We start from the raw sequence: 24,214 nt of genomic DNA on the forward strand, positions 1-24,214 counted from the left end.
TACTCTGACACGAGATGAGGGGTTCGGGGTTCTCTCCCCCGTCCCGGGAAAATCTCTCTCTCTCTCTGGACCATTTCAAGAATGTTGAATTTAACACCTGCGGGAGGAACTCAAACCTGTTGTCCAAAAAAAAAAAAGTCAAAAGCAAAAATTTGTACCAAAAAATCAAAACCGTTATTTTAAGGACCGGTTGTGCTGAATCTTATAATAAGGGTACAGCGTAAAAAAAAAATAATAATAATAATGCATAAGAAACTGGAAATTTAGCACAATGGGATGATGGTGTTTTGGATAATTACTTTCCTTCGCTCGCTTCACATAAGTAACGTTTTCTAAACCATCATATAAAAAAAGCACCCACACACACAAAGAACATATTTGAATAAAATCACTTTCGTTTGCTCTAGAAGTAATATTGAAATCAAAAGTCAGTGCGCAAGAAGGCATTTTACTCACTTAACTATCATTGGTTTCGAATTCAAGGGTACGTAATATAGCGATTCGTCCATTAATTCTTCTTTGATAGAATCATTATATAACATTTAAAAATAGTACATCTCTATACCTAGAGGAATCATTTCAATTAAAGAAGCTAATTTCAAAATTATGAACTTATTTTTCAGCTTAGAAGAAATGAAAAAATTAAAAAGAAACGGGGATGTTCTTTCTAGGAAAACCCACAATCGAAGTGCAGATTCAATTTCATTTTTCACGCTTCTGCGCATGACATCACAAGTGAGGAGATGCCATTTACTGATTCCATTAGAACAGAGCACAATATTTAATTCGGTTCTTCATTCTCACGTACTAGCAACGCGGTTGACAGCAAGCGTAGAGCGCAATATTTAATTCGCTTCTAAATTATCATGTACTGGGAATGCGATTGGCAGCCAAGTGTAAACATTCAACGCGCCAAAGTATATCACTTGTGACGTCATAAAGGCCAAGATAAGTGTTTTGAAAATAAAAGTTTTTTCTGCCTTTTTTTTTTTTTTTTTTTTGCTTATTCTATCAATTTCAGTGACTAAAATTAGTATTTTTGACTGAAGAAAACCCTACTGGTTATCATTGTAGCAAGGAAACAATCCTATTGGTTATCATTGCAGCATCCTATTTTATTGATATTATAGTTGGGGCAAACCTAACATGGCAGCATTGTTATCCTAATCACAGCATTAACGACGCTGCCAGATTAGGTGTGCCTTAACTATATGTTCACATCTGTTTTTAGAAACCCATTTCTGACTATATTTAGTTCTTCTTCTTCTTCTTCTACTTCCTGAAAATTCTCAGGGGAAAATAGTGTTGAGGGCTGCGTACAGAGCGCTTTGCCAAATGGCTTTGCCCCCCTTTCGTCTCAGTTGGGATGAGGCTAATCTTTTTATAGCCGTCTTAAATATAATGAAACTTGCTTAGAATTAAATTCTTTTTACTATATTTAGTTCAAATTTGCAACACTCATTCCTAATACCGAATGAAGATGATTGATTGCTTTGGATGGTTCCCGAATGTATTCTTCGATCTGTAACATTGTGCGAAACGGGTCGCATAAGACTCACAGCCCGTAAGCTGGGCACCACTGCTTTCTCCCAAAGCTTTGTGCTTATTATTACAACATTCAGGTTAAATTTTGTGCATAATTTAGTATTTCATTAGGGGCCATTCATTAATTTCGTAAGGATGATTTTGGCAATTTTTGATCCCCCTTCCCCATGTCAGGGGAAGTAAGATTTTTCAACTCCTCCCCCTCCCATCTTACGTAAGATTCCATTTCGCTTTTCAAAATAATAAAATAACGTATCTCACGTCACTGGAATAGTTATTAAATTCACTATTATAAATTTTCTTAAAAACATTTTTGAGCAAAGAAATATTTATTAAATGAAATCTAGACTGAACATTTTTTCGACAAATATTTTTTGTATCTGATGCGATACCAATTAAAAAGAAGACATGCCATACACAGTGTGATTCTTTTATTATATTTTACACTATTCATTCTTTGTAAAACAATTAAAAAACAGCTGATCCTACTACGTTTTTTAACTTCCAGGAGCAGAAGAAATAGGATCCCTACCAAAGCACCTGACCGCGCGATTTCTAATATAAAATATCGACTTGCAAAATATTACATAAGAATGGGTCAGACCCCCCCCCCCCAAGTGAGAGTATGTAAAGATTTTCCCAACCCCTCCTCCCCCTCGGGACCCTTACGTAATTAATGAATGAACCCTTGCTTAAAACGTTTAAAAAGATATTTTACATTCGTATTCAAATTAAATTATAATATAATGCTTCCCTAACACTAACACTTTTTTAAAGAACCTCATGAGAACTTTATTATGAAAAATTGTGGGAGAGGGAGTCACTTTCTTTCCCCCTCAAAAAATCATTTCTGCTTCCAACCCTTGGATATAGGAAACAGTTTATAAATACAAGGATTCGACGTGTCTTTCAAACGATGCAACAAAAGAAAATTCTGTAGAATTGCAATAATAGATACATTTCTCTCCACTTTATGTCTCGGCGATCGCTGATCATTTTATGAACAAATTAAAACTATATTTTCACATAATTTACTATAAGTTCCAATGTTCAGAGAACAAAATTAACTTTATGAGTACCATTATTTTCAGCAGGCTTGGAATAACGGTTAATTTTCTCGTTATTTAAACATTATTCTTCATTAAAATATACAATTCTTTTGTAAATCTGCTTAAGTCAGGCGCAGAAAGAATAAGAGCGCGGCATGGGAGTAAATGTGCTGGTGAATGTAACAGTTCAAAATATTTTTTTAAAAAAATTTTAAGATAAAAGTTTTACTTCTATTTTGTGTGTATATGTCTTTACGATACACAATAATTTTTCCCCCTTATTTTAAGGAGTATAGATCCGTTTTCCATACTCATTCTCGTAGATTCTAGTAAAGGCCTTACATCAATTTTCGCGAGGGCAAGTCTCGTCACAATCCTTCAAGTGTTATTAATAGTGAAACTGACGGGGTTTTCATGTCCCGCCCCCCACGTACCTCAATATTTGTGGTTTAGGAACTTTAGCACGAGGCTTCCTCTCTGGGCTCTACTTACCCTGAAGCCAGCTGTTTTTTTTTTTTTTTTAATTCATTCTATCTGTATATTCATACTGCACTATCTGTTCTTAGATAAGATAAAAGACTTAAATTTATATGAATTTAAAATTAATGCGCGATAAGTTGATTAATGTTTATTTTTTTAGTCCCAGCAGGCCCCCATTACTTCGATTTTTTTTCTAGGGAAGAGAGAAAAAAGTCTATATATTCACTTCAAATTTTATCGGAAAGCAGCAAAAACACCACCGAATAATAAATGTAAAAAGTTTCTTTTTTAAAAGTCGGGAGGGGAAGCAATTGCCCCCTCCCCTCCCACCCAAAATGAGCTAGGGACTCAATTCGCAACTCCAACAAACCATAGGGGGCACTTCAGCCACAGTCTAGTGGTGGATGAAAAAGGTAAAACAAACTCATGCTGTTGCGTAGAAAATGCTAATAAGCCTAGTACTTTTTGTATGTTTGATTTTTTCTTGTTTTATTCTTTTTAAATAAATTTTTAAAGTATTGTGGAAATTCTGGCCCACATAGAAAGAAAGGAGAATTCAAGAAGCATTTAAATATCTATGATATGGAATAATTCCCCAAATGGGAAATTCTAAACATTCTTTCTCGGTTAAATATTTTTCAGTTCGTTCTGCAATAATATTTTCAAGAAAATATTTTGCATTCTGTCCATTCCAACTAAATTCTGCAGTAAAATAAGGTTAGTTAAATTAATTATTTTCAAACTAGGCGGAGATGAAAGTCCTAGTTCTTCTGCAGATGTTATCAAATCCTTCTTTTCAGCTTAAGATTTAAAAATAAAAAATAAATAAATAAATAAAAAATAAAAACCCCTAAAAAAATGAAAATTAACTTGAATTCTGAAATTTTGCATTCAAATTATGTTTTTCGCAATCACGAGTTGCAACAGGACCCTGCTCATTGGGGGCTATTGTTTCTAGAAACGACTCCTGTCCCCCCAAGCCTGCCCCTCCTCCTGGGCGGTTACGTGTGTACTCGCACGTGCGTGCATGAGTACCCAAACAGCACAAATCGTCCCAAAATCGTAGAAGTAATGTAACATCAACGTGATCACATGTACCGAAATCCTCCTAAATTCGTAGAGAACTGGTTGATAAAACAGCAAAATGTCCGCCCAGCACAGCGATTTTACGTGAAATCGCTGTAGATATGATATGACTTTCAACATTTTTGGGAGCAATTATCAACGTTTTTTGGATGCTTACAAAATATCAACGATATTTCTATTTTGGTTATATTGTACTCTGGAGGAGTTTTCAACGGATTTTAGAGGTTAAATGGAATTATCTACTAATATTAGATGAACTAACAACCTGTTTCAGAGGATTTATCAACGATTTTCTCATGTGTTTGTGTCACGAAATATCTACATAAATTGCATCTTGGTAAATTAATTACCAATAATTTATAGACTGTTTACACACTTTTTGAAAGTCTTAAAAACTTTTTTACCCTCAAACTTTTTAAAACAGTAATATACTTAAGATTTTTTAAAAAATCGTATAAATAAAATTCAAATTTGGAATATAACTCAATAAAATAATTAAGAAAGACAAGAAAAATGAAATAATTTTTAAATTAATTTCAAACATAAATAAATATGTATATTTTATTTAAATAATTTAAGAAAAAATGTCTGATGTTAACTATTTTTAGCGTTTTAAAAAAGTAATTTTAAAGATTTAAGACTTCCATAAGAAACATGGCAGTAATCTATGAATCATTGATAACCTATTTTGTATTCATATTTAAGTAGACAATAAACCATTTCTTTTGTATGCACAATTCACAAATTTTATTCCAGCAATAATCTGAACAAACAAACAAAATAATAATAATAATAATATGAGAATTTTTAATTCAAAGCTATCTCTACGTCGTTCTTGACGATCAGAACATTATTTCTTGAATTTAGAAAACATAATTAAAAAAAACTTTAAAAGCAGGCAATTACTTACTTCACGTTAATACAAGAAATCGCTAATTCATTTACACACTCACGATCGCAACAATACACAAGCCGACAACTGACAACGTGGAAACATACTACAGTCAGTAAATAGCCATTTTTCTAAACTGAAATTGTTGCGCATGCGCAGATTAAACAGTTTTCAGACACGTAAAAACTCGTCAAAATGATTACAAAAATTAGAGATACGCTATATACTATAAATGTAAACTTTCAAACATATTTTGGATTTATTTTGATACCTGTGCCAATTTCGTACTTTTGTCAACCATATTTGGAAAAGCCCAACTACGTGAGGAAATCTACATCGCGTCGATATCCGTTTGTGATATGTCACGAGTTTTGCACCAGTTCAACGATATAACAACGAATATTGGAAGATCTGTGCTGTCTGGGTAGGCTCGTGTGTGTGTGTGTGCACATAGGCGTATGTGTGTATGCACGTAGGCGTGTCTGTGTGCACGTAGGCATGTGTATGTGTGTAAAGGCTTGTGTATGAGCGCGCGTGTGTATGTATGTGTGTTAAGGCTTGTGTATGAGCGCGCGTATGTGTATGTGTGTAAAGGCTTGTGTATGAGCGCGCGTGTGTGTATGTGTGTAAAGGCTTGTGTATGAGCGCGTGTGTGTATGTCTGTGTGTGTGTGTGTATGTATGTGTGTATGAACGTGTGTGTAGGACTGTAGGACATGGACGCCATCGACCAGGAGAAACCGATTCCAGGAGTCAGTCCTCTGAGCCGCGCGTGCACAGGACGGTGGGCGGTAGTGCTGTAGAGACCCCTGGTCCAAGCTGAAAAAGACACTTACAAATTCACGCAAAACAGTAAAAAAAATTACTGTATACCTAGTATAACGTTATTATCCTCTTTCAAACAAAAAGAAAAAAAAAATGCTTCGAACAGACGAGTATATTGAGCATATTCGTTGATGCAAAGTTTGTTAATCCAGAGTTTTCTTGTGTTTACGTTTTCGCCATTTACGACAATCAATTCACTTTTTAGAGGGAAATAATGAAAACTTAACATTATCTTGAGAAGTTCGAGAACGCCATTTAGGGACGAAACGATTTCTGTTGCTGAAAGTAATCTAAGACACATCGAATGCGTTAATAAATACTCATAACAAACTGCTTATGTTTACTAACAGACACACGTGGAACGCAATGTTTTACCTTTTTCTTTAATTTTGTAAATCACCGCAAGGTAGCGTATTTCGAGCGTTGGAGTTGCGAACTAGCTGCTGACGGAAGTTCCAGGAACAAAGTTGTTTTCCCAAAATTTTCATTGACTGCAACTGTAACTGATTTCAAAACCATGGACATGAAAATTTTAAAACAATCTGTGAGAGGTAAAACCTTTCCAATGCTGAATTTGTTATGTGACTAAATTTTATTGTTTTCTTTGCTTTGTTTTGTTTATTAAGATGTTCTAGTCTTCTATAACTAGTCTGTTATGTTACTCAAAAAATAGTTCATTGTTTATTAGTAATTTGTTTGACACCTCTCTGGTTATCGTCATTTTTAGTCAAAAGGCAGTGTTAGGATTTGACATTACAGGAAAAGAAAATCTCTTTTGCTTATTGTTGAGAATTGTGTGAACTATTGCTCTTTCTTTACTACACATAATTTTTGTACTTACACATTAAATTTAATCATGTTTTCTGTTTAGTTTTATGTTAATGACAAGATGAGTAAACGACAGACACCTAGTGAGTTTTTAAAACAGATAATTGGACGACCAGTAGTGGTAAAATTGAACTCAGGTGTAGATTATCGAGGTATGTGTTAAATGTTAAAAATTTCTTTCATTTATTGCATTAATATTTCATCATTGTCTTTATGTGGTATTGTTGTGCAAAGAAATATTCCATTTTCAATTGGTTTCAATAAACATCATTTGAGGCAGTGAGAAGCAAAGTGATGCAAGTGGCAAAATTAAAAATTTGGAGATAACCAGTGGAAATGGTAGGTGAACCTCTCCTCTGTCTTGGGGCAAGAGATGGTGCTAGTAGCCCTGGTAGTTGCTGCTACACAGCATGATTTAGAAAAAAACTTCAATGAAAGCCCGCCTAGGATGTTATCTTTAAACGCATTTTACTCAAAGCTTGAAAATTTCCACTTATATCCCTTTGCTTCTCACTGCCACATTTATAATCTGGCAAATTCAGAACTATGATTAGGTAGGAGGGCAGAGGTGAACTAATACACATTTCCCATAGTAATTTACTACTACTACTCTCCTTTTACTAGTACTTTAGTAGGGGTGTGGGCACTTAGAACAGCTTACCGAAAAGGTGGTAATGAGCAAGGGGGTGAATAGGTTTAAGAGGGCCATTGATCTTCATTGGGGGACTAATAAACTGACTAGGACCAGCCTAGCTGGGCCAAGAGCCTGTTGCTGGTCATCACATTTGTATTTGTAATAAGTACAGTAAAATCCTTCCAATGCGGACATTAACGGGACAATTTTTTTGTCTGCAATAGAGAGGTGTCTGCAGAATAGGGGTAAAATAATGTTATTTGCATTGGAACTGGGGAATAAAAAATTGTCCGCATAAGAGGGGTGTCCGCCTTTGAGGGGTAGCCGTTAGGAGGGGTTTTACTGTAGTAAGTAAACGCTCTTAAACCAGGATCGAGGCAGAGCTTCATGCAATATACTGATATCCCCACTATGACATCTGGAGATTGCAGTTTTGTAATTGTTATGGGTGCATTAGTATGAAGTAGTTACTAACTGAGCTTGAGATAGCTCTGTTTCAGTGAGATGACATCTATCTCCAAATTGGTTATTGTCATGAGTCCATACAACCTAGGCTTTGAATGTCATAACATTGCTATAGGTATTTTGCATTATGTCCATCATCTCCAAATTTTATGGAATGTAGGCCCGTCAGTAGAGGTGAGGGATGGTCAATTGCCCTCTCCCTAGTTGTTGAAAAATTAATGTTTTTACGAAAAAGTGCATGGTTATTGTTGTTTTCCGATAATATTTGTATTTCGTATACACGCTTTTATCTCCCCCCCCCTCCCCCAAAATGACAGGCCATTCGCAACAAATGTAGGAGAAAGGTGTCTTTTTAATTCTTTCTTATTTGTTGATATGTGTAAATGTATAACATAAAAAAGATGCGTTAAAATGAAAAATTTCTCTTTTAAAATGTTTGAGATACTCAAGCCATAAAATGTTTTTGCCATTCAACATTGCTAGAAAATATAGATGCACACCGTGCGCTGATCCTCTTGCTACTGTGTAGATATGTGCAGTAGTTTTGTTAATTTGATGAAGTCATTACAGGGCCCAATACAGGCTAATTTTTCTACCGTTTTTCGGTACTTTCACAAAAATCTTGTTTTGAGATCGGTACTTTCACAAAAATCAAGTAATAAAATCAGTAGTTTCACAAAAACATCGAAAATTTCACAAAAATTCGCATTTTAAAACATAAAATTTATTTCTCTGTTTAAAACAAAATAAACTCATAAAATAAAATTATAAGCAGGTTTATATGAACAATAGCTTAAATAGAAACCTTTTTGTAGTATTTTAACTAATTTTTAGCTGTTTCTCACCAAAGTGTATTTATGCAATATTATCGCAATTTTTAAACATCTGTTTTGAGGAACCGTTTTTCTCATAATTTCCTATATTGTACACAGTACATAGAACATTAAGCTGAAATTACGATGGTATTTTTCGTACTTCTTGGGTTTTCAGTTCCCCCCCCCCCCCCCAAAAAAAAACCTGTTGAAAATAATACTAGATGACATTTACACTTTTCAAACTAAAATTTCACAAAAACAATGCTGATAAAAAAACTTTTACAAAAATAGAATGATGCAATACTTTCACAAAAATAGGTAGCGAGAAAAAAATCCTGGATTGGCCCCTGCATTATGAAATAACAAGCCATAAAATGTTTTTGCCATTCAACATTGCTAGAAAATATAGATGCACACCATGCGCCAGGGTTGGCAAAAACCCGGGTTTTTTTAAAAAAGCCCATGGACCCAGGGTTTTTTGGGTTTTTTTAAATAAAACCCAAAAAAACCCAACTAAAGCTGGGTTTTTTAAAAGAAATGTGGGTTTTTTTGTCTTTTTTTTAGAGAAAATGTGGGGTACTTGTAACATATTGTGGCGTAAGTATATGGACAAAGCCCAAAAATTGTCTTGGGGTAAAGAAAGCTGGAAAACTAGATAAAATTCAGCGTTTTCTGAAGAAAAGTATAAAAGACGACAAAACCCAAGAATGGTGAAGTTTCAGATTTTTTAGTTTCCATGATTACCAACAGTTGAGGCAAAGTTACTTCTCGAGTGATAAAATCTATTGTTCGTCTTTTATTACTACATTTTTTTTGCATGTTACATTATTGTATTTCATTTGGTTATGCAAAACTACTGTAGAACCTCAGGTAGTTAAAAAATCTCTTTTTACTGAATTCCAGCTTAATCAAGACATTTCTTTGAACTTTATGTTGCCTGTTTTTCTATTTCTGCGTACAGAGTAAGAAATATTAATCTTTTTCGTAAGATAATGAAAATACTGTACATCCTTTTCTGTTTTCTGTCTGACTGTTTGAGAAACCTGTTAATTTCTAAAAAATATACCTTGTTTATTCGAGATTTGTGACGTGTTGGTTTGCAGAAAATAATTCACATGAAAGCCTTTTAGCTAGAGTAGTTTCCTCTGTACAATCTACAAATATCGAGAAAATCAGACTGACACGACTTGGTCAATATAATTTGAGTTATTTATTGACCAGTTAAAGAAAGAAGTTAAATATATTTATTTAAAATCTTTGAAGTATTTTTTTAATGCCGTCAATAGTTAAGAAATACTATTTAAGTTCAAAATTCATTTTTTATATCCATTGTCTGTCGTAAAGAACAAATAAAAAATAAGTTTAAATTGTGAAAGTATTTAAAATAAGCAATTTTTTCTAAAAACTTCTCAGAAAATTCAAAAAGACCCAAAAGTGGGCTAAATAATGGGTTTTTTTAAATGGGTTTTTTCAAAAAAACCCATTGGGTCCAACCCAATTGGGTCCAATCCGGCCAACCCTGCCATGCGCTGATCCTTTTGCTACTGTGTAGATATGTGCATTGTTCGATAATAGTTAATTATTATCAATATTAAATATACCACTGATTATCTTCAAAATTTGCATAGAAACTAATAAAAAAAATTTACCTCTTACTTTCATGGATCTATGATTGAAAGCAAAAGGCATTTTCTCAATAAGCGTTTTATCTACCCACTGCATATTGTTTTTCATACCTGCAGATAGTTTTGAGTTGTGTTCGCTGATACTTTATATTTTTATTTTACTATGTGTTGGGCTAAATGCCTTTATTTTTGTTTCTTGAAGGATTTCACCAATATTGTTAAAAAAAAAAAAAAACATTTTGTGACTTACCTCTTGCCATTCCGGGAGAAAAACCTTGCGCGGGAAATCCCATCCACCTGCCACCGACACTCAAATGTCCGAGTTTGAATCGAAGTGTTCGGAAAAATATGTGGCACGCTATGATTGGTTGCCATCATTCGGCAGACGTCGGTAAACTTCCGACAGAGCACATGTCGATCACATGAGGAAACCATGTTGAGGTGTTAAGTGCTGAATGTCAAATTAAATAAGAATTGTGCAATCTGCAAGCTGTGTTTTCTCCGAGTTGTGTTGTTCTTGCAATATGCAAATAATGTAATGTCACATTGTTACGTGCAAGGTCGGATCTGGCTATAAATACGCAGACTGGCCATAGCTCGATCGCACGGCTACTTTTCTTTTACTCGTCTCCTCATCTTGTGTTGTTGGTGTTTGTAAATGTGTTTGTCAATGTCATCATAAGTTTTTTGCTACTGGCCTCTCAGGTGAGGTCTGATCTTTTCTGAATAATTCACTGCTGATGTCTTCAGTTTGGAAAGCGCGTGCTGCTATGACGTCTATAAAAGTGAAAAGTTATAATTGAATCTATGTGGGACGTTTGGTCTCCGAGGAGAAGGATCGTGTCCATCTTCGATATTTTTCCCTGATGTGGGTCGTTTGGTCTCCGAGGAAAGAGGATCGTATCCATCTTCGATATTTTTTTCCTGATGTGGTGAACTTTGCTCACAAGGTATGAACTGACCAGCCTGCAATTCTGGTGGAAATTGCTATGATGTCCATCTACCTGTGAGGTGTCACTATGGAACATCGACAGGACTTTTGATACCTGCATGGACTTATTGTAAGATCTCTTTTTTAATTTTTCTTCGGAGAACCAAATCATTGTATTGTAATCATTTTCTTAATATATGTTAAATAAATGTTTTTCAGTGTAAAGAATGATTCATGTTTTATTTTCTTCGGGCAGACCACTCCCTCAAATTTTTAGTTGGAAATGAGTTGCCTAATTTTCAGCTTAGCTGTAGGCCATTAACCTCAAATTATATCCAACACTATGCCACTCAATATTGAGTGGAATGTTACAAAAACATGTTAATATTTTCAGTCTCTTAAGATAAATGATGTCACTGAAAAAGAAAAGAATTGAGATGTAAACAGAAGACTAACAGTGGAAGTGGATGAGATTGCAGTCCCATACCTTCCTTTTGTAAGAATTGAAGATATTAAATGCAGGCCTGTCATTTGGAATTTTTCCAGTGAAGGGGGGGGGGAGAGGCAAACCGTGTTTACTCAATGCAAATTTTATTAGAAAACAACAAATCCCATTTGAGGTTTAAGCAGGGATGTGCAAGCTTTGCCAGTCACTGATGCTGCGTCAAGCTGCTACAGAAAATCACTAAATGTTATTTTTTGCTCGAAATCAGACAAATGAGCTTCACGAAGAACTATTTTGCAGTCAATACCCCAGTCCCTTTAGTATATTTGTCAGATTTTGCATTTGAGCTCTTTATTACAAGTTTTGGGTTAATCCCGATTTTTTTACACATTTAACAACGAATTGCATCCCCTTCTACAAAACTCGTTCTTTTAGTTTACTGTGTGATTCTACCACCTTGACATCAGTAATTTTGTATTGATCATTATTTTTCACGGTGCATCTATTACCTTCTTTTGGAGCAAAGTAGAGAACCAAAGGAACTGATGTGATATACCCCACCCTTGGCGACTTTTTCCTGTTGGCGCCAAGAAAACGATGTATGACGACATATGTCATACATCGTTTGCTTTTTTAGCGCCAACAGGAAAAAATCAGATAAAAAAACATGATGAAAGCACTTCAGAACACAATATATATAAAAACAACATAAAAGCACAACGAAAAACATCACGAATATATGCTTCAAAAATGCACAGGGCCGGGGTTTTTTGTAAACATATTAAAATACAATGAAATAAATTATTGTATTAATTACAAGTCGAAATGAATGCATTAATTTTTTTTTCATCATTTCTCCGGGATACGAGCCCTCGGTCTCATAGTACTTTCGTAATGAGACCTCGGCTCGCCGGCCCTGCCTCGGTCTCATTACGAAAGTACTATGAGACCTCTGGCTCGCCAGTTATCCCTCCGACTGTTAATATACATTACAGTCGGAGTATGGTCACAGTTATGTATACTACAAGAACCCCTCAAGGATTTGTAAAAACAAAGAATTTTGGAAGTGAGAGGTTTTTTTTGAATTCTAAAATAAAGAACTTACCTTTTTATATGGTATAAATATTCACACTCAGTCTAAAACAATACATCATATGACAATGGCATGTTACAGATACACACCACGTTGGAGTTAACTTTTAATTAACCTTCAAGTTTGAAGAAACTGGCATTTTCTAATGTTTTTACTTCAAAACACAACCACTGAATCTAAACTAACACAAAATAAGCATTCCTGTAAGGTATATTGCACAAAACAACACGTATCTCTCCTGCGTAAACACAGGTTAGTTTGGCCAGGGATGCCATGCATAAAAAATTATCGCCTCATTGGCGAGAAAAATATTTTAATTTTGTGCAAAAAAATCGAATGTCGCCAAATGGGGGGATATATCACATCTGTACCGAACCAAATATTGTCGTTTTTAAAAACTCGCCAAGTTGCTGTGGTTAAAAAATGTTTGTATTGCTATTTGTGTACCGTCAACGTTTTCAATATGCTTGTAAGTGTGTATTGTTTGAAGTTTTTTAAATGTGTTTGCCTAATTAAATGTATTAATTTTGTTTTAAGTAAAATATAACAAACTTGATTCGCTTTTGCATATTCATGTCTTATAAATTACTGCTAAACTTTCTGATGGTAGTTCATTGCTACATAGCCCGCTGCTGCTGTAACTTGGTGATCCATCATAAATAAATATTACTAATTTACCCTTTTTTTCATTATATAGACATTACTTGTTTTATAAGGTGTTTTTTCTGATAATATATTTATTATTATTGCAGGTGTGCTTGCTTGTCTAGACGGTTATATGAATATTGCTCTAGAGCAAACAGAAGAGTATGTAAATGGACAGCTAAAAAATAAGTATGGTGATGCTTTCATACGAGGAAATAATGGTAAAAGAAATTCATTTTTAAAATACTTATATGTGCATAAATCAACTGTGGCTGATACTGTGTTAATGAAATTTCAAAATACTGATCAACCTTCTGTTATGTCAGTACTTCCGATCAATGAAGCAAAAATTGAAAATCTGTACAAAATTACAATTGAGCATTAAACAAAGATGTTTAAGTGAGCACTGAAAAAATAAATTTTCAAAATAATTGGTATATAATTTTTCTGAAAAATATTCTTATGCATGAATTTTCCATGCCTATTCTATTTTAATGAAAACTTCTTGGCTTTTCCACTTCTTGGCACATTCAATTTGTTCTTATTCTCCTCTATAAAAATATTTGTTTTTGTGGTTGCCATGTTTATAGTCAATTACCTGAAAATGTAATTGATTATGTTTATGAGCCTGAAAATTAGGAGATCGCGATTATGATTACAATCCTCAGAGAAAACGTAATTATGATTACAGTGACGATTAGATTCTGTAAAAAATGTAATCGATAACATGGCAATTATGATTTTGATTACGATTAGACTCGTGTGGGAAAAAACAGAGAGAGAGATGTACGCTTATATAATATATTTATAAAATATATATATTTTTTATTTTATATGATATAGATGTAATTATCATTGCACATTTGTGGTAACAATGTCATAGTTAAAAATTGTGACTTTTGATTTACTAATATTTTAGAAATGACCAGTTCCTATTTATCGCACAGGCACCAGGGGCTCGTGCTCTGGGCAGGAATGCAGGACTTTTCTACAGGGCCAAAAAATGTTCCATAATATTATCTTTTGCTTTTTAAAATCTACCCCAGCATACATAAACTTTTTATAGTATGAAAATAAACTGACATTTAATTCCTGATTTCGTAAGTCTTAAATTGAAATTATCGGAAAATGTGAAAAGAAATAAAATGTAAGGACGATCAAACGCAAAAGGCTAGTAGGCTTTATAAGGGTTTTGTGGGACCTGACAGACGCCATGTGGTGTCGGTTCTAATTGCATTTATAAAAATCTGAGTGCCAAAGGGCCCCAAAACATGTGTTTGTACTTTTGATATTATTCTCTTTCCCAGGCGGCAACTTTGCTTGTTTGCCTGCCATTGAAACATGAAAAGGAAAATTGATGACCAATCCTAAAATCCGGGGAGACATTGTCGTTCCTGTCAAAAGCACCTACAGGTTGCTAACCAAATAGGGCTCATTTTTGATGCTCATTTACAAGGGTTGTTTTTTTTTCAAGCTCCATTTGGATATTTTAAAAAAACGAGTGAATATGCAAAAAGGTACAATGCATATTATTTCTCCACATAATCATCTTGTCGATTTAGGCATTTGTCGTACCTGTGCACAAGCTTTTCTATACCCTCCTCATAGAACGTTGCTGCCAATGATTGAAAATGACTTTTGACGGTGTTTTTAGAACCCAGTGAGCACAAAGTTTTCTGTAGCTCAACCTTTCCATAACAATAGAATGTAGGGACGATCTTGAAACTTCTGGAAATTGCATTGATAATTCACTTACCGTAAATCTTCGATTTTCCTTAACCACTTTGTCGACTCGTGGAACAAGGTCGTCTGTAGCCATAGGTTTGCGTCCCTGACTCCCTTCATCATGCACATTAGTTCTGCCCTCTTTAAATTTTCGGCGCCACTAACGAACAACACCAGCACTTATTAAGTTGTCTCCATATATGCAAGACTTATTCTTCGATGAATTTCCGCTGCCCTGTTACCTTCTGCTTGCAAGAAACGAATAACACTTATCAATTCACATTTGGCGGGAGACTCGATAGAGACAGCCATGTTTTCATGTCTGTAGCTCAACAGGAAATGGCAGATTGGACTCGACAGTAACTGAGTGTTTGGACAGGGGTATGTGCAGTATCCTAGTATGCAAACCAGGCACCTGCCGCCCACCTGACCTGGCTTTCCTACTGTGAAAACGGAGCTTTAAAAAAAACAACCTACGTACAAACTGCCGTTTCTTCCACCACTGTACAACCCGGCCTAATGCTCTGACTAAAAAGCTTGAAGTCATGTTTCTTTTGAACTCTTATCTTCTCCTTACCATTGTACAATAGCTGCTAAAATTTTCACTGTATACAAGTCGAGATTACAACATTGCACCGCAAAATTATAATTAATTAAATTTAGATTACTGTTACAATTACTCAAGAAACACTTGATTAAAATTACAATTTCAAGATTACAAGTGTCTTATTACTGGATAATGGTTATGATTATGATTACACAAAACTGTAATCGATTACGTGGACTACGATTACCTAATTGACGATTACTCCAAGCCAGGTGGTTGCAATGATACAGATAAAATATCTTCAGTGCTGTAAATTACATCAGTCAGCATGAAATCTTCTGCTTTAATTGTTTCTACTGCCTTTAAAGTTACTAATTTAACATACTTTCAATATTTTTATAGCACGATTATATGTAGGTATTGTTTAAAATAAAATATATGCATCTGTAGACAAGGAGGGAATAGTAGATATTTGAGTGAAAAAACTATTAATTTCCTCCATTGCTCTTCTTTCTGTACTGTTTCTGAATAGTAAAGTGTAAAATCCTTTCACATACTTTACCAAAATTGAAGTTTCTGAGCTCTTAAGTATTACAGGGTTCGCATGCTCCTTCAAAACTCCTCCAATACTCCTTCATTTAGGTTTTTTTTTTGAAGGGCCCTTCAAACTCCTTCATTTTGGTTTTAACTCCCTCAAAACTCCTTTTTCAGTTCAAGACTACGTAATCTTCCTCTATGACAGTAATTTATAATACTTTGATCGACAACTAACTTCGTCATAACAGCGATTTTAATGTCAGTTTAGTGCATTTATTTTTTTTTTTATAAAGATGTGATTTACAAATTGATCATAGTTAAGTCATTAAAGTTCAAGGTGAAAATATTATTAGATGATGAAGACATTTCATAAGTGACGTAAACCATGCTTAAATGATGCTTGGCTATTTTTTCCAAGTTTTATAAATATTGTTTTTCTCTCCACCACACTCTCAGCAGCAGAAGTCTGGTTGTCTAATTATTATTTGAATATTTAAAACTAGATGTACTATATTAAGTGATTGTGTTAAAAAAAACAATTGTTTAGTAAATAGCAGTTATGATATTGTAAAAAGGGTCATCCACAAGGGATGTCATGCCTTGAGGAGGAGACGGGTTCATGAAATTGTGAGGGGAAGAGAGAGGGGGACAAAAAGTGACATCACACAGTTATTGTAAGAATGTTTATTAAAAATATGACATGTGACAAGAGGAGGAGTTACGTGAAGTGTGACACTTTGTGATGAAGGGGAAAGGGTCAAATATGTTGCATAAAGGTGCGACATCATTTAATGACAGCCCATTAGTACTCCATCAAAACCTCATTTTACTCCTTCAAAACTCCTTAATTTTATTTCTGAAATTGAGTATGAACCCTGTATTCAACAAAGAGCTAAGAATTTTTTATAATATTCTCTTTCAAGGTAAGAAAAAAGTTTAAATGTTATTTTGTTTTGGTTTGTCAAACCTACAATAAAAACAATCTAATATCTTCAACAATCATTTGGAGTTATAAAAGTAATTATGTAGATAGTTTTTTCTTCTTTTTTTTAAACATAGAAGTGAAATTGAATGTTGCTTTGTATAAATAAAGGAGGAAATATTAGTGCAACTTCTTAATGCAAGTTTTTGTGCTCCAAAGAAAATGGGTCCGCTTTTAAGGACATAAAATTTGAAATTCAAATGGTTCATCAATTTTCTTTCTTTTTTTTTTAATGTGAGGATTAAAATTAATTTATCTATGCAGAGGAAAATAAATACTCTTTTGGATCAAATCCCTATCATTACTGAAAACAAGTGTGGTAATTATAAAATGACAATTTCAGCCAAGCAGTAAAAAAATGTACTGAATTCATTATTAAGTCAGCTTTTACTTTTCAAAAGGGACTTCATTGTTGACTAAGAGATGACAAATACAAATACAAAAGTGACGACCAGCAACAGGCTCTAGGCCCAGCTTGACTGGTCCTAGTCAATTTACAATCCCCAGTGAAGATCAATGGCTCTCTTAAAACTATCTACTCCCTTGCTCATTACCACCTCTTCCGGTAAGCTGTTCCAAAGTTCCACTATCATGCTAAAATAATAATTTTTCCTAATATCCATGCTAGCCTGAGATTTGAATAGCTCAAAACAATGACCCCTTGTCCTGTTTTCAGTGCTAAACTTCAGCCCCGTAACATCTTTCATTTTAATAAATTTAAACAACTGAATCATGTCCCCTCGGTCTCTTCTTTGCTCAAGACTGTACATTTTTAGCCTTCTAAGCCTGGAATCATAATCTAAGTGGGAAAATCCACTTATTAGCCTTGTAGCCCGCCTTTGAACCCTTTCCAATACATTAATGTCTTTCTTAAGATAAGGAGACCAAAACTGAACAGCATACTCCAAATGGGGTCTTAGCAAACTTCTATATAAGGGCAGAAGAACTTCTTTAGATTTATTTGAAATAGATCTATTGATAAACCCAAGCATCTTATTGGCTTTGTTGCTAGCAATGCTGCACTGTTGGCTAAACTTTAAATCCTGACTTATTAGGACCCCCAGATCAGTAACTTTGTCTGCCTGACTAATGACCTTAAAGCATTTAATCTTACAACGAGAATTGACAGTGGTTTGACAGTGGTTTCTGAAACTTATACACTTAGATTGTATTTATTTATCTGTATAAAAGTATTTTTTATGTGTATGCACATAAATATTTTTCACTAAATTTATGAAATACCAATCTCGTGCCTGCCCTAACTGCAAGAAAAATAGTAATATTTGAGATGCTTGAGTGGAATGCTAGCATGCAAATGCTCAGCAATTACTGTTTTTTTTAGCAATCACATTACTTATTGTTCTCATTTGACTGTTTTGAATTCCTATGATTTTATTTTCCCCCTCCTCCCTCTGCAGCACCACCATCAACCGACCTTCCGAAGCTACTCTTCTTGCGAAAACCGTCTACAGGTTGCATCCACATCCTACACACACACATACACACACTCATGTCTGCACACAGACACAAACACACACCTACATACACACACACACTCGTGATTGCGAAAGTAAGTTGAATTCCAAATGTCAAGATTCAAAAATTTTTTTTTTTGCTATCTTACAGAATAGAGAAAGACTAAAGGAAAGAAACTTTCTTTTACAATGTTTTGCCATAATCTAATTTTCTGAAATCGACTCTTTTGTTGTTTTAAGGTTACTTTAATCGAGCATAAGTATTTATTGTTGAGTTAGGAATTCTTATATATATTGTTAAAATTAAATTGTATCTTAGAAACTGTTTTAATAGAAATTCAGTGTATTCAAAGTCAAAAATATTTGTATTAATCTTTTTAATGAGTTTATATGCTTACATTATTCAAATAAGTAAAAGTTTTTTTGTTTCTTTGTTTTAGTGCTTTATATCAGTACTCAGAAACGAAGAATATGATGATACAATTTTGTGAAAAAATATTTCGCTGTAAAAATATCATTACCATTTTGTATGAGTTTCATAAATAAATTTAACTCATGAAAGTTGTATGAATATTAGTTTATGTGTACTACAGACTGAAGCATAGATACTTTGCGTAAAAAAGTTCACCTCTCTTTAAATGTAAATTTATACTTAACTGAAATTAAAAAGGAAAAAAAATCTTGAACAATCTGAGACTTGACTTGGTCCTGTGTTTTTGTTTCCCTTGATGTTTTTGTTTTTCAGAAAGTAATGATTTTTAATGTCATTTAAATTTGAATTACTTTACAAACTATGTTTATAATTTGAAGGAAATCTTGTCAAATTGCTACCAAATTTAGCGTTAACTAAACTGTGACCCATTTTGTTCAGTGTTAAAAATTGAAGCCATGATTTGCTACAGTGTCACAATTTAGAGTAAAATACAGAAGTTGGTTTCTCAACAATAGATGTTAACTTTGTATCCATAGCTACGACATCAAGAAATGACAACAATTCTTAGTTTACAATTTTTGGTTCCTTTTCCATGTTTTCTCATGTTGTACTTTTTAAATATTTAAAATTTTAGTATGTGTTTAAGCCTGCAAGAATCAAGTTAATGTGAGGTTGCATGAAATACACCGCTTATTGAAAATAATTGAAGATTGTTTTGCAACAAAGTGAATTAAGTTAAGCCATAGACTACATAAACAATTAGAAGAATTTAAATCAAGAGTTATTAGTTAAGTAAAATGTAAAACTAAGAAAATTATGTCATTTTACACTAGCTAACCAATGTATATTTTTAAACCAAAAACGTTTAAGTCCACGTCTTTTGCTGGGGAAGTTTAATTATAAGCCTTGGTATATTTCTTGTATGAAAATGTTCCGTTTTTTTTTTTTTTTTATTTTAAATTCATTGTTAAGTGGAATAATAGCATCTTCGACTTTATCTTTTTCAAATATTTTCATTTGCAAGACTCTTGACTTGAAGACTTGTAATGGGAATTTAAATGTTATAAGTGTTTTTGATATTACCGTATTTAAAATCTTGATAAAGGGTGTTTTTTTAGAGGTATAGAACTTTAAGTCGGGAACACTGTTTGATCTGTGAGCCATTTTGATAGTTGTCACTTGTTTTGTGTTTAGTTCGGTTTGCCATTTCATCATGAATAGACAACAGGATTGTGCAAGATGCCACACAGTGCATGCCACAATTGATTTATTGAAAGAAACTTTCGGTGAATGAATAATTTTGCTTAATGGACCCGTTAATTGGCCTGCAGGATCTTGCGATTTAACTATGTTGGACTATTTTTGTGGGGCTGTGTGAAGTCTCCGGTCTACACCGATAAGCCACAGACGATTGACGAGAACATTCGCCACATATCACTCACATACGGCCCCCATTGCTGCAAAAAGTGATAGAAAATTGGACTTCCCGATTAGACTTTCTTCAAGTCAGCCGAAGTGGCCATATAACAGAAATCACATTTAAATAAAAAGGGCAAAGAATCATCTTTCGAATAAAGCCAAATTCAAGACAATTTACATCATTTAACAGTTTTATTTGAACCTAAAGTTCAAATGAAACACCGAACCTCTAAAAAAAAATACACCCTTTACATAATGGTTGAAAATGAAACAAAATTTAATAATTTTGGTTGAATGAATTACTTTATAAATTTTCTACTTCAGCTCCCACCTCAATTGTTGAGCATTGTTATCCTTATTAATAAGTACCTGGACAACCAAGCCTCGCTCAGCTTTAAAAAAAATTTTCCTTTTTGTCGGCTCGTATTTTTCTAAGGTTTCATACTTTTTCAAATGTACTTGAAAAGCATCATGTGAACGAAATATTATTGTCATCGCCAATCGTTGGATATGTTTTCGAGAAACGAGAGATATACATGTAATCACTTCATCAGCAATATAATAATTTCAGCTATAAGAAGCCTACAACTGAATATAGACCTCCCCTCCCCCACAAACATCCACCTAGGGAAACTCGAAGCTGGTTGCCGTAAATATTTAACGCACGGTATTGCCAAAAAAGGAGTTTTTTAGACCAAACATGGCGACAGTAAATCTGAAAAAAATGCTAAGATTGAAAATGTGCCACGACTTGAAGTACCAAACAAAGAAGATTCTGAATGCAATTAAATCATATTTTGCTTTAAACTATCTGTTATATTTTTGTTTACTTTGGTGAAATGGACTCTGAACCCAATACTTCCTTCTATTCTATGTTGCGATTCACGATTTTATCCCAATCGAAATTTTCATTTGGAATAAGTACTTTTAGAGTAGTTGTTCACTTTGCGCCAGAAAATGCTACACACAACAAACTATCCGTAAAATTTGATGATCCACAAACCACTCCAACAATTTCTAAACAGTCTCAAGACATGTTTTTTTTTTTTCAAAATAAAATTTAGATGCATGATTTAAAAAACATATAAAACTATTTAAAGTAAAAAACAATTAAATAAAATAAAATAAGTCAGTGTAGTTTCTCTAACAAAAAAAAAAGCCTAACATCGACTTACATAATGCTTATGAATTTGTTTTTAGCAAAGTGTAATTGAAATGAGCCAAAATGGCTAATGTCAGCCATGCCTGGCAACCCTAACCAAGTTTGAAATTTTAAAGCGAGAAGAGACAAATTTTCATTTTTATGATTGCAAATCTTCTGCCTTATGTGTCAATTCAGTTTTCTTCAAGGCTTAATTTAATTAGACAAAACATTAAAAACCGTTTTTTTTTTGGTAAAAAATCGCATTTTTCTACAGAAAAAACACTGATCATCCATTATTTGTAAATATACAGGCGAACCAAATGACCTTTTAATTTTCTACTACGGGCAAAGCCGTGTGGGTACCACTAGTCACTAATATTTTGTTTAGTTACAGAAATGTATTTTAACTTCCATACTTTGAAAAGATTTTACTTTGGACCATGATATATTTCATTAATCATGTTGAATAGCAATTACGTTCCTGTATTTTTTTCTTACACTATAATTTAATACTATTGCATACATGTTTTAAAGTTTTTATAATAGATATACCATGAAACACACAAATTTCAAGCATTATTTTGAATAAATGATAATTTATTGTACAAGGAGAAATTTTTTTTATTGAAAAATTGTTGAAGAAATATGCCTTTTATATCTGGTGCAAACTTATAAGCAATCATTTAAATTCAATTGATGCAAAACAGGGGGGGGGATCATTATTTTGATCAAATGAATTAATTTTTCAATTCATTGAACAAATCATACCAACATGGTTGCCACACTTCCGTCCAAGCGACGGAATTCCGTCTTTTCAAAAATTTCGGCCATCGGATTTTTTTTCCATGTTCAAAATGATTTTTATGGATGAAACAAATCTTTACTTTTAAATCTCTCACTCTCAAAAAAGGTCTTATTCTTCTGAGGACAAAAAACTGGCCCATCTGCTAAAGTTAAAAAGATAAGCTGTTTTTTTTTCCCCAAAAATAATTAAATAAGTCACTCAATCTGTTGATTTCAACCATTCTTATCTTAATCTGGAAAATTTTATTAAAGTTTTTATCACAATGCATCTTATAGCCAAGAATCTCATACCTGAATTTTTTTTAATTACTATTTTTTGTATGAAATATGAACTATTTATGTAACATGAACTATAAAATCTGAAGCTTTTCTTTTGCAACAGCAAATAGTAAGTTTTTTTATTGTATTTTATTATTAATTTCTTTTTCTGCTTTTACCTCCAAAAAATCTTGGACAATGGTATGTTATTTTTTTATTTAGGTTTTAATTTTTAATTTATCTTACACAATTTGGTTTTACTGTATAGTTACAACATCAAAAATTAGCATTATATATATACGTCTAAAACATCAAACTAAGCGCTAACATTTTGGTGTCGCGAAATGGAGCCACGCGCTTTTCAGTCCTGGCCAATTTTTAGAGTGGCACCCATGCATACCAAAGTACTTGTAAATAATCTAGTTGTTCAAAATTATTTTCTAGTTTTTTCTTTCACAAAGTAGCTCAAAATTGGAAGCTTTGGATATGTGTGTGGTTTGAAACATTGATTCAAAATTCAAGAAATCCTCTTTTTTTTTCTATTCAAACCTTTTCATGTTCTTATTCCCATGTTTTGTCATTTTTCAGATCCAAAAATAGTTTGGTGCAGGCTGCAGGGGTACAAAATGTGTCCAAACTAGATTTGAAGGTAAAATTTCAAGAAAAAATAAACATGTTAAGGGATTTTTTTTTTAATTACATATTTTGATATGGGGCAGGGATTTTTCATCGAGTTTTTGATTAAAAACTTACAAAATTGCTTTTCGGTTTTTTTACCAAAAAACAAAAAAAAAACTAAAAAGTAATGTATTTTTATGCAAAAAACATCTGACTTAGAGGCATACCAAACATTTATGCTGGAAAATGTATGAGATTGCTAAGTTTCCCCACACAATAACACTTTTCACTGTGAATTGTATTGAAAGAAGAGACAAGTTGTGTTTCCTCTTCTTGTTCATCTTCAGTCCATAAAGTCAGATACGGACGGAGCCAAAGCGTTTCTGTTTTCTTGGATTAACTTTCAACAGAGTGGATTATGTTTAAAAATGCACAGAGGGAATTTTCTTGATTTAAAAAAAAAATTTCTCTTTTTTTTTTTTTTTAACTACTGAGGGAAAACGTAAAATGTGGGAAATTCATAAATAACAAACTTTCCATCCGTGTTAAATTAATATTATTAGTGTACGGAAAAAGTGGGACCTGATGATAAAAAACGTAAAATGTGGAGAAAACGTAGATTCGAGGGACGTAAAATCATGGTTTCTCAGTGTATACGATCAGCAAGCATGAAGATAAATATTACCACGCAACAATTTTAACAATTTTCCAAAGCATTTTTTGAGAATATTCAAAGTTATTGAATTTTTTCCGCTTTTTTGTCGTTTTGAACCACTGTGCGGCGGCGGCGTTTGCGTTTTTAAAAGTTAAATTTTCGTTGAGTGACTTCTTTGCCGTTGCGTCGTTTATGATCGACTTTTCTTTTTATCGCCCCCACTTCATTCCTACTGTATTAACGAAACTATAAAAAAAAAT

The 24,214-nt window shown here is 33.4% G+C and overlaps 1 protein-coding gene across 1 annotated transcript; it reads left to right on the forward strand.

Annotated features, from left to right (window-relative positions):
* The first annotated feature begins 6,305 nt into the window (after positions 1-6,305).
* Positions 6,306-19,284, forward strand: LOC129221237 (U6 snRNA-associated Sm-like protein LSm6). Its single transcript, XM_054855694.1, has 4 exons — positions 6,306-6,427; positions 6,748-6,856; positions 13,465-13,578; positions 19,064-19,284. Exons 2-4 carry the CDS (start codon positions 6,766-6,768, stop codon positions 19,096-19,098), a joined length of 240 nt encoding a protein of 79 aa, XP_054711669.1. The 5' UTR covers positions 6,306-6,427; positions 6,748-6,765; the 3' UTR covers positions 19,099-19,284.
* Positions 19,285-24,214: the final 4,930 nt, after the last annotated feature.

Source organism: Uloborus diversus, chromosome 4 (assembly GCF_026930045.1).
Source record: "Uloborus diversus isolate 005 chromosome 4, Udiv.v.3.1, whole genome shotgun sequence".
Classification (NCBI taxonomy): Eukaryota; Metazoa; Arthropoda; class Arachnida; order Araneae; family Uloboridae; genus Uloborus; species Uloborus diversus.